The 12,124-nt window shown below is 33.7% G+C and overlaps 1 protein-coding gene across 8 annotated transcripts in view; it reads left to right on the forward strand.

The window, feature by feature from the left end:
• The window catches only part of LOC113081344 (glutamate receptor-interacting protein 2-like), a 33,427-nt gene that overhangs the window by 1,056 nt on the left and 20,247 nt on the right, over nt 1-12,124 (forward strand). For 4 of the 8 annotated variants that reach the window (XM_026253433.1, XM_026253441.1, XM_026253440.1 and 1 more), the window contains exons 1-3: nt 1,185-2,813; nt 9,053-9,130; nt 11,398-11,533. In XM_026253433.1, the coding sequence (XP_026109218.1) occupies nt 2,651-2,813; nt 9,053-9,130; nt 11,398-11,533 (377 nt within the window). In that variant the 5' untranslated portion in view covers nt 1,185-2,650. Of the gene's footprint in view, nt 1-1,183; nt 2,814-5,338; nt 6,270-9,052; nt 9,131-11,397; nt 11,534-12,124 lie in introns of those variants that run through there. The other 4 variants (XM_026253437.1, XM_026253434.1, XM_026253435.1 and 1 more) reach the window with 4 other exon arrangements.

Genomic DNA, 12,124 nt, shown 5'->3' on the forward strand with positions numbered 1-12,124 from the left:
ACCACATATATTTGTATTTATTTGTATTTAGAATCGCTCATTCTGAGGTTCACAATTGGATTTGAGAAAACAGTGTGTTACAGTAAATCTATTAACTAATTTTCATAATAAAAAAATCATAGAAAATGTGCAAAAGCAACTACTTTCGAAAGAACCTGTAGAATAACCAGCAGGAGAGCAGTGATGTGTAAACTGAATTTGGTGACACTACAGTGTGTTACTGTGAAGTTATTGACTATTTTATTAGTAACATTATAGTTATGAACTTTGCAGACGGTCCCTTCGGACTTGTCTCTAATATGCCAGAGGATTGAGATCATTGTATTTTTTATACAGAGAGGAGGAAAGCTCGTTTTTTTTTTTTTTAAGTACATTGGGGGTGCGGGGAAATTCCGACTTAGTCTTGTAGATTTCTGTGTTTTTTTTTACATGTGTTCATTATTTATCTATATTATTTGTTATCATGTTTACGAACTGTGACATTTTAGTGTAGTTCATAGTTGATAGCGAACACAGTGAATATAAGTTAATACAGTTAACACAATCAGTAGAATAGGAGAAACTGAGGAAGTTTAAACATCTGGAAAAGCAGTTGTAAATTAAAAAAAAACCTGGGCTGCAATGGTAAAAACAAAAAACAAACAAAAAAAAACTCCTAGATCTCTCATCTTTCATCCTAAATCCATCATTTATTTTAATTATTATATTGAATTTATGACTGAACAATAGTTATACAGAAAGTTCACTGTTGGTTGTTTCATTTGTTAAAATAAGTAAATCAACAAAAGGGTTCAACAAAAGGGTTCATCTTTTATTTTATTTATGTTGTGGTTTATCCTGAATGTTTTAATGTTAAGTATGATAACATAGTTTTTTTTATATCTTACAATTATGTAAGATATATTTTTTTCATTTTTAGGTTTTTATCAGCTTAAGCTGTTCAATTCCAGATTTTTTATTGTAATATTTATATTTAAGTGTACGGTATTTATAGAATTTTTTTTTTTTTTAATTTTGTATTGTTTTTGAATTTTATTTATTTTTTAACATTTTGTATTGTTTTAATCTGTCCATGTTTTTAATTATTATTTTTTTTATATAAAATCTGTATATGTAATTTGTTTAGATGGATTGCCATTTTGTTGTCTATTAGATGTATTTATGTAGGCATTTATTAGCTGTCTATTTGATGACTATGCTTGGGCTATGAGTAGACATCTATAAAATTTTCACTGACAGCCTAAAGTTAGCCTGGTTTTTGCCTAGATGTCTGGGCTGATGGTATTTTAAACGCAAAATTGCTTTCTGGGTAATACAACATTTAGTCAGAAACGCAAGTAAATTACATATTTACGTATTTTGTACATGTTTGCTTTCAGAATCGTGGAAGAATCATAGCTTAAAAATACATAGGCTAACATATCTGGGATCTAACTATACTAGTACTGTTTCTGATATTACATTTTTTTCTGCAATACTCAAGGGTCCCCCTTGAAACACAGATAGTTTGGGCTAGTTTTGAGTAGCAATTGGGCAGATTTTGTTGTGAAACCTGGCAACCCTTGCCATCAAGCATGTAACTATATTATTGCTAACATAGCGAGACTCCTTGAAAAATACAATTGTGTAGTGTGTATTACAGAGAAAATAATCACTTAATCCAACGGATAAGTCAATAGACCAAAGCACTGTGAGGAAAGGGGGGGCGAGACTCAAAATATTCCTGCCCCCACCCCGGGATATCCGCCTATGGACAGTAATCATCATGTGATTGTTATTTCGTAAATGACTCCCCTCATACGTAGCCTAAGTGGGGAGGTCAACAATAGGCCATTGCTCAGTCTACACAGGCCTGCATTGTATATAAAAATACATTGTATTATGAGCGCCTTGCACAAGAGCAAATTGAAATTTCAGTTTAGTGTGGGTTTCATACAGAGTTGCTAGCGGGACATGCTGATATATTTATATGAGGAAAACCTTGTATTTGTGTTTCACAGAGAAGCTACTGCAAACTATGCTTATGAGACATTTTCAGTATTCAGGATTTCACATGTTTATATATCCTTGAAAAGAAAAGTTTTTGCATTCTTTTGATTATTTTTCACGACATTGTGAACATGTTTATCATCATTTGGCTAATTGTGACAACTAGCTCCTATAGTCTCTTCTCCATTGTTTGATTAACATACATACAGAACTATGGTATTTAGACATCCACATGAAAATATGGTTCTGTCATAGTTTTGGTACTTTATTGTTAGTGTGGTGTCTCTCCTGTGGTTCTGGCAGTCTTATATCTCAGTAGCAGGCCGCTTCAGTCCATCTGTCTCATCTGTGAGCAGCCAATGCACACACTTGCACCCCATCGTGTTATCAGCTCTTCCCACTGTATTTAACTGGATTTATTAGTAAGTCATACCCAGATTTTCATTACATTACATTGAGGAGGATGAAACGACATCAGCTGTGTTTCTTCAAAACCTTCATATCTGAGTGAGAAGACAGGATTTCCCTCAGAGAATGAACAAAGAGCTCTTCTAGGATGAAGAGAAAGGGTAGAGGAGGAAGATAAGAAAGAAAGACACCCGAAGCAAGACTAAGCTAAATATCCGTGTGGTACGGGCCAGAGGAGAAGGAAAGAGGAGCCATGTGGCAAGTTAGTTGTTCTTTAAATCCTAAAGTACTCCCAGACGGGGTCCCTGCATGGGTGACCATGAAGAAAGAACTGGTTGGAGGAGTCAAAGGGAAGAGGAAGATGTTCTCGTTTTCTTTACGATGTCGGATTGGAGTTATCAGAGGAAGGGTTAAAGGTAAGATACAGTATAAGAGAATGTGCATAAGGTGTGAGTGTGTGGTGATGTTTGGTGTACCTCATGAACAGTCATGCTGAAGGTATGTGTGTAATATTTTTTTTTTATTTTTTTCTTGACTGAGTGTCTGAGAAATGAATGCAAGATCTGTTGTCCTATGTCCTAAGAGATGTCAGCTAAAGTGACCTGAAAAACAAGTGTTCAGCCACATGGGGGCTGTATAGTTTCAAATGACTTCAAATAATCTGTGGTCCTTAACAGTGAACCCACTCAGTATTTATTAATTTCACCGCATTAAATTACATATTATCAGTTAATTAGAATTTTTATGAATAATTTAACACTTAAAAAAAGTGATATATTTCTTAAAAATAAATTCACGCTGGTTAGATTTAGTACTATCATGATATGTGCTTATAAACTGAAATTTAAACTACCAGTCAAAATCTTAATATTTGAAATGTCTTTAGTCTCTTATGCTCACCAAGTATACAGTACATTTATACTGCAAAATACAGTAAAAACAGTATTATGGTGAAATATTATTATAATTTAAAAGGTCAGTTTTCTCTTTGAATATTTTAGTAATATTTCAGCCTATTTCTTAGCAAAACAATTATTATATTATCACATTAAAAGGATTTCTGAAGTATCATGTGACACTAAAGACTGGAGTAATGGTGCTGAAAATGCATCTTCGCAGCTATTAAACTGTCAGTGTGGTGTATTGACTGTAAATTATGAGTTGTGTGTCATCTGTTGCTGGGGAGGGGCCTTGTTGGGGCTGTTACAGTATACTAAAGAAGAATTTGTGGTGCATTGTGTGTTGATGGGTTAGACAGGTGTTCATCTCAGGCACATAAGGCTGTGAAGACAAAACTCTAGTAGTGGGTAAAATATCCCCCACCAACCCCCTGAAATGTAATCTGAGAGCAGATTTGCACAGACTTGCTCTTAGTTTGTCCCTTTAAATGCTATAAAGTGTATGGCTTTCAGTCTGTGCATTAAATATTAAAAGCCTGTTTTAACAAGATTACAACATGAGAAATAGATGCATATATTTGATTTTATGTAAGGGATAATGTTCTGTCATTATCTCTTAATTAAAATCTGACAAGGAGGAACAGGATCTTTCATCCTTTATTTCGTGGTAGCAAAGCTGAAAATGTTTATGAAATATACATTTTATCATTGGTGCTAGTGAGGCCAGCAGGGGGCGCTCACCCTGTTGTCTGTGTGGGTCCTAGCGCCCCAGTGTAGTGATGGGGACACTATACTGTCAACAAACACCGTCCTTCATGAGACGTTAAACCGAGGTCCTGACTCTCTGTGGTCATTAAAAATCCCAGGATCTCTTCGAAAAGAGTAGAGGTGTGACCTCGGCATCCTGGCTAAATTCGCCCATTGGCCTCAGACCATCATGGCCTCCTAACAATCCCCATATCTGCTGATTGGCTTCATCACTCTGTCTCCTCTCCACCAGTAAGCTGGCGTGTGGTGGGCGGTCTGGCACACTATAGCTGCCGTCGCATCATCCAGGTGGATGCTGCACACTGGTGGTGGATGAGGAGATACCCCCGACAATGTAAAGCGCTTTGAGTGCCTAGAAAAGCGCTATATAAATGTAATGAATTATTATTATTATTATTATGTAATAAGAAAGAGAGCACATATGTGACAACATTCAATTATAAGTCATTATATTAAACTATTTAACATGAATGCCACCTTTGTCCAATCAGAATCAAGCGTTCCAGATAGTTGCGCAGGAAGTCATAATATTCACAATAAATATTTTATTTTTGTAAACCATGGTACTAGCATTTTTCATGGTAATAACATGGAAGTACAAAGGAGTAAAAAAAGTAAAAATACCTTGATGTTGTGATGGTATCAGATAGTACTTTGATCTATATCATAGCACTAAAATTAATGAACCATGGTGTCACTATACTATTAGATGAAATGCTATAAATAATATAGTACAGTAGATAAGTCATATTTTCATATGCTATGCATCTATGTTCTATTTATTATATATTATAGATCAGTACCATGCTATTACAATCTGGTGCATCATTTTGTTTTTATTTCTGATGACTGTGATTTGATGGTAATGAAACTACATTTACCAGAGCTGTTTCACACTAGATGATTACTTGGCTGTAAAATGTCTCTTCTGCTTACCAAAGCTGCGTTTATTTGATTAAAAAGACAGTAAAAATGTTAAATTTGGGAAATATTATTGCAATTTGAAATAAATGTTTTCTATTTTAATATACTTTAATATGTAATTTATTTCTGTGATGCAAAACTGAATTTATTATTTATTCAGCATCATTCCAGTCTTCACTGTCACATAGTCTTTCAAAATAATTCTAACATGCTGATTTGGTCATCAAAAAGAATCAGTTAAAATATCATGCTGCTTAATGTTTTTGTGGAAAGTGAGATTTTTTTCTGGATTCTTTAAAAACATGAACCATGGTACAATTTTGCAAAGGCTGTTTCACACTAAATGCTCAGCTGCCAAATGAAGGGAAACGGGGCATGTGAGAGGGAGACAGACAGGGAGGAGGAAGTGTGCGTGTGTGAGGGGGCTGAGAGAGTAGTGAGGGGTTTGGCTGTGTGTGTGTGTGTGTGTGTGTGTTTAATATATACATCTACATTTGCTTGCCAGTAGGAAGATACTCTCAGGCACAGAGTGCAAGACTGTGTGTGTGAACGAAGATGATTATTAGGCCAGTGCAGGAAGGAAGAGTGCATGTGAATGACGAGAAGCTCAAGAAGTGAGGGAGGAGTTGCAGAAAGGAGGGAGGAGAGGAGAGAAGGAGTGAGTGTGATTTCTGTCCGGGTCTGATCTCGGTGAAGCACTGGAGCGTTAAGATACATTCCCATACTGCAGCACTGTCATCGCTGGATAAACTACCATCTGCTTCGACTCAGGACTGAATCTGTGCGAGCGGATCACACGTGTTTTATGGATGACTGACTGAAGACTAGTTGCATGTTCGGAGGAGACCACGTTATGCTGTTTGGAAAGATCAAACTGGAGTGGCACTGGAATGTCTCAGGAATTGTCTAGTTCCAGCTATGCAACACTTTTTCAGTCGCTCCTTCATGCATCACACTCTGACATTATATTTAATCTGCATGAATTAATGTAAAAACCTGGAATTCTATATGATTTGTGAAGTCTGCCAGTATGGATTGAACATCATCTGTGCAACAGGATCAGCTATAGATAAACCCAGCCGAGCTCGCTGAATGGATTCATCTAGTGGAGATTGCATGAGGTTACACATATAATGTAGCTTAACTGGAAAGGTTAAGATGTGTACTTTAACAAATGGTTTGGTCTATTTAGCTAGTTCCTAAACTGATGTGAGGCAGAATGGAATTGTGATATTCCCATGATGCTGTGTGGTTTGAGGAAAGAGGGTCGCAACAACAGTGGTGAGTCATGTTGATCATTTTTACATATTCGGTCCTTTCTTTTTCACTTTTTCTGTCATATGCATTATGTTAGGGTTGGCAAGATTTTTTAGTGTCTTTAAAATAGTCTCTTCTGCTCACCAATGATGGATTTTACCGATCAAAAATACAGAAAAAATATTTATATTATGAAATATTATTACAATTTAAAATAACAGATGTGTAAATTTTAAATAAGTACAGAAATGTAATTCATTCCTGTGATCAAAGCAGATTTTTTTAATCATCATTACTCTTCAGTGTCACATGATCCTTCAGAAATCATTCTGCTCTGGAAACATTTCTTCTTATTATCCATGTTGAAAACATTTGTGCTGCTTCATATTTCTGGGGAAACTTTTTCACTTTTTTCAAGATTCTTTGATATTAGAAAGTTCAAATGATCAGCATTTATTTGAAATATAAATATTTTGTAGCATTTTAAACATCTTTACTGTCACTTTGGGTTGATATAATGTGTCCTTGGTGTAAAAAAGTATTAATTAAATGTATTAATTTCTAATGTGTCGACCCGGGCCCTGTGACTAATAGGGTCCACTCTGTTCGTCTATGAAACTGTCTACCTATTGGGCCAGGGGAAAGAACATTTTGTCATGGGCCATGTGTTTTTTAGCTCCAGTCCTGATGGTAAATGGAAAAGCCAGTTGAGAGGTGAGCGAGGCATGACAACTGGAGCCACTGTGGCCTCTATAAATAAAAGCCCAGGTCTGAAAATAGGCCCTGAGCTTCCATTTGCATTGTTAGAACATCATCCGTTTAACCTACATCAGGATTTGTGTCAACACAACTAGAGCTGTCGGAGTGCTGTGCTACAAATTAGTTTCAGAGTTTTAATAGACTTGGAAAAGGAGTTATCATGACCTATAGTGACAGTTTTACTCTCTTGTGACTTTCAGAGAAGCTGCTGTGTGTGAGAGTTACATAATAATTATGTAACAATTACTGAATACTCATAGATGGGCTGTTTGTTGAGTGTTAAAGCAGTAGTGTGATGTTTTGACCTATTAAAGAAACAGTTTGGGTGAAGTTGGTTTATTTGTTCAGTCTTTTGACCAAAAGGAGATTTATGGGTTGTTGGAGGGACTAACACTTTGGGATGGTTGACCTTTGTTGAGAAACACACAAATTGCCTCTACATCAAGTTCTTATTATTTTCAGCTTGAGGTCAGTAATATTTTATGTAAAATAAAAAATACATTTTTATTCAACAAGGGTGACTGTCAGTAAATACATTTTATAATGTTACAAAATATTTCTTTTTTAAAAAAAAGCTGTTCTAGTGAACTTTCTATTCATCAGAAAATCCTGAAAATTAACACATCATGCACAACTGTTTTAAACATTGATAATAATAATAAATGTTTCTTGAACAGCAAATCAGTATATTGGAATGATTTCTGAAGGATCATGTGACACTGAAGACAGGAGTAATGATGATGAAAATTCAGCTTTTCATCACAGGGAATAAATGTCATATTACAATATATGCACAGAGAAAATAGTCATTTTAAATTGTAATAATATTTCACAATATTACTGTGTTTACATATATTCAATCAAATAGATGCAAACTTCTTTCAAAACATTAAAAAGTAAAATCCCAAACTTTTGAACAGTAGTGAATAGTCAAAGATTTATAATTTCTATAGGGTTAACAAACAATGAAGAGAACAGTTGAGACATATATTATCAGACACATATATTATCAGATTGTGTACTTTACTGGTTACTGATTGTGTACTTTTAGCTGGACTGGAAACTGAAAGGATGTTAATTTAAAACCACCAAGTGAAAAGCCTTGAGCTCTCAACATCATTTTAGGTTGCTCCAAAGCTGCTTAAAGAGAAACCGTATTAGCAGCCTGTACTTCCATAATGTATCTTTCCAAATAAAGTTGAATATTTAACAATAACACTGGCGAGGACTTACATTAAGTCCTCATTTTTTTTTTTTTTTTTGGTTTTTGGAGTGAATCAATTCCTGTTACATAATTTTTAAATTGCTTAAAAAATGTTCATTCATTTGGATTTCACAGTTTTTACACACACTAATAAACGTAATTTGATGCACATTTGTCAGTCATACATAAATGAAACGGGTAAGATTATGCACTCAAAATGTATTTACATTTTATGCATTGACTTTATTTAAATAATATTTTCATAATGCATTAAATTCGAATAGCTGAGATTTAGCATAAATCTGTTCATTTTTAAAACAATTAAATGTATTCAGTTAAAATATATGAACCTGGGGAAAATATGGTTAGCTGTGGAACAAGTAATATTCAGTTAGTTAAAATGTGTGAGATTGAAGAAAAAAGGATTTATTGATGATAAATATATGAACCTGGTATGTATTTAAAACATAATTAGTTTGTTAGCACTATCACAGAAATCGTACCTGTTTCATTTCTGTATGACTGACAAATATGCATCACATTACATTTGCTTTTGTTAAAATTGTGTAATCCAAATGGATAACAGTGTTGATGTAAAATTCAAATACATTTCTTAAATCTAAGCCTAAGTATTTTTTCAATGTTGGATCATAAAAAGTGTGTGTTGCATACTTGAATTATATGTTGTTATTTATTTATTTATTTATTTATATATTTATTTATTTATTTATTTATATATTTATAATTCTAAATGCTGTCAAACGCAAACAATCCAAGCCTAATTATTCAGTAAACTGCCTTTGTAACTCAATATCATAATGTATTTGATCATTTCATGTTTCAGATGATGTCCCATATAGAAAGGGAAACAAAGATACTGCAAGTGACAGCAGTGGGCTCAACAAGAGGAGTAGCATTGCTGGTAAGTTGGCATGTGAACCAGAAGAACTGAAACCTGCCGATAACTGCTGTTCAAGAAACAGTTCTCCCAAAAATGAACATTTGCCGAACATTTCCACTCCTTCATGCCATTCAAGATGTAGATGAACTTGTTTCATCATAGAAACAGATTTGGAGAAATTGAGCATTAAGTTTTTTGCTCACGAATGGATCCTATGCAGAGTGGTGTGGATTATTGTGAAGTTTTTATTAGCAGTGTGGACTCTCATTCTGATGGCACCCATTCACTGCAGAGCATCCGATGGTGAGCAAGTGATAGAATGCTACATTTCAGCAAATCTGAGAAACAAACTCATCAAACTCATCTACATCCTGAAAAAAAAAAACATTATATATATATATATATATATATATATATATATATATATATATATATATATTTGGATGAACTGTTCCTTTAATGCTTCACATGACACCACTATGCTGTATCAGACATGTTTTGCTCTAGATCGAGTCTCTTTATTAAGGAGCTCTGTGAGAGAGTCTGTGATAATGCTGATATTTGATTTCTTTGGACCGCTGCTGTAAACCCTCAGTCGTTCTCTCTGTTCTTTTCTTTTTATCCGTTGGGCTTGTGAAGAATCAGGTCAGTTAATTAGTCTCTACTGATTTACCAGACTGACACTCACTATCAGAAGCTGTAGAGATTTAACAGCAGAGATGAGCACACACTTTGGATTGCAGTGGCTGCATCAGAAGAGCTTCACATAGTTTATCTTTGTTTGGTCAAACTGAGTAGAATATTCTCCTTAATGGTGTCCTCATAACCGTTATGAGTAGAAATTTATAGAATACAAAGTATTTGTAATTCTGTTTTCTTTAATTGAATATTTGTTGTTTGTGACAAAAAATCTAAATAAAAAAAGTATGTTTTGTTTTATAATAAAAATACAATTGAACAAATAATGCATAATGAATCAAAGAGAGAGATTTTACATTTATGTAAATAGTAAATCATTTTAAACCATTGAACTTAGTAACCATTACACTATTTCTTCGCATTAAAAACATAGTTTTTCATAAAATTTTGAGCAGTTTATTTTTATTCTGTCATAAATATTAGAGTAATTCGATTCTACATACAAAATATCTTCTCTTTAATGGGGTGCTCAGAAATGTCAAGAGTGTGAATTTTGGAATGCTAAATATTTTTGTATTTCTATTTTTCTTAAATTATGTAAAGACATTAATAATTTTATTCAGAAAGGATGTTCAATTTATCAAAAGTGACAGTAAAGACCTTTACATTGTTACAAAATAATTATATGAAAAATGATAAAAAAGATGTCCAAAATGTACAAAAAATCTTGGTCAAATACAAAATCACAGACTTTTGAGAACCAACTCAAAATAAATGATCATATTTCACTAATTATATTAAATTCATTGTGTCATAGATTAATTAATTTAGGAGATTTCACATGATTTATTCAGGTAGATTCCATTAAAAAAATCAAGCCTGGAGAAACTACTCAAAAATATTATGTGTAATATTGTTACCATAATTTGTTAAGCAAATAGCCTGTTCTAAATTTTTACAGTGTAATGTAAAAACATTGATAATATTAAGAAACATTTTTTGAGCAGCAAATCAGTATATTAGAATGATTTCTGAAGATCATGTCACACTGAAGACTGGATTAATGGATTAATGATGCTGAAAATGCATCTTTGCATCACAGGAATAAATTACAGTTCAAAATACAAATTATTTTTAATTGTAATAATATTTCACAATATTTATATTCTTACTATATTTTTGATCATATAAATGCAGCCTTGGTGAGCAGAAGAGACTACATTTACAAATATTTGACCCCAAACTTTTAAATTAAATTAATTTAACTGAAGCTCTTTTAGGTCACTTTTCAGTGTCTTATGTGAAAAGTTTAGTCAAATTTACCTGCTTTGTTCTTTTTATTTATATAATAAAAACAACAACATCAAAACACATCAGTAATAAGTCATTTATTTATTATTAATGAATTATTATGATTATTTTTTACGATTCTTTGGACATGGTTTGCTTCCTTAATGTGTAATTATATTTATTACACACAGCCAGTTATTCTGCCAGACTGCAATACTACCATCTGCCCTTCATGAAATGGTTAAATGAATCTGACTTTCATGTCACAATGCACGGCTACACCAGCTCCCCGGGGACCCACGGGTGAGTTACCTGCTGTGAAGGCTGTGTGGTTATTGTGTGTGTTTGTGTATGCACAGATGAGCAGAGAGGTGTGACGACAGTGGAACTGATTAAAAAAGAGGGCACCAGTCTCGGCCTCACGATCTCCGGAGGTTGTGACAAGGACGGCAAGCCAAGAGTGTCGAACCTAAGACCAGGAGGTCTCGCGATCCGGTGAGAAACAGATGTGACACACACAAATGCATGCTGATCAGTCACTTAACTCCCAGTAGAACATTTCATTGCTCAAAAGTGGCTCTTTCACAGCACAGAAGACTTCATGGGGTTCTCAGTTACGCTTCAGTGGGGTAGCAGCTTTGTCTTGTTTCTTCTAAAATAAACTGAATGGCTTTTAATTAATCTAATATGTTAATCTTAGATGTTTTGTTTTGTATTTTTGTGTTATGTTTGGATTTTATGTAATATCTTGTAGTGTACAACACTTTGGTCAGTTTTTGCTGTTTTAATTGGTGCTTTATAAATAAACTAAAAACTAAAACTAGTATAGAGAAGACTTTGGTATCTTGGCAAATCTGAACACAGTTTGAGAGATTGTTGAGAGAGATCTCTGAGAGGTTATTGAGTTTTTTTCCCTGAAGGATTATCTTGAGAAGCAGAAAATTTAAGGTAAAAAAAAAAATGCAACAAAATTACAGAAACTAAATCTAAAAATATAAAACTAAAAATATTCATCAAACCTATAATAGTATGCCAATGATAGTAAAATAACATTGGTGTAGTCTGTGTGACTTATGTTCTGGAAAA

The sequence above is a fragment of the Carassius auratus genome, unplaced genomic scaffold (assembly GCF_003368295.1).
Source record: "Carassius auratus strain Wakin unplaced genomic scaffold, ASM336829v1 scaf_tig00033856, whole genome shotgun sequence".
In the NCBI taxonomy this organism is placed as follows: Eukaryota; Metazoa; Chordata; class Actinopteri; order Cypriniformes; family Cyprinidae; genus Carassius; species Carassius auratus.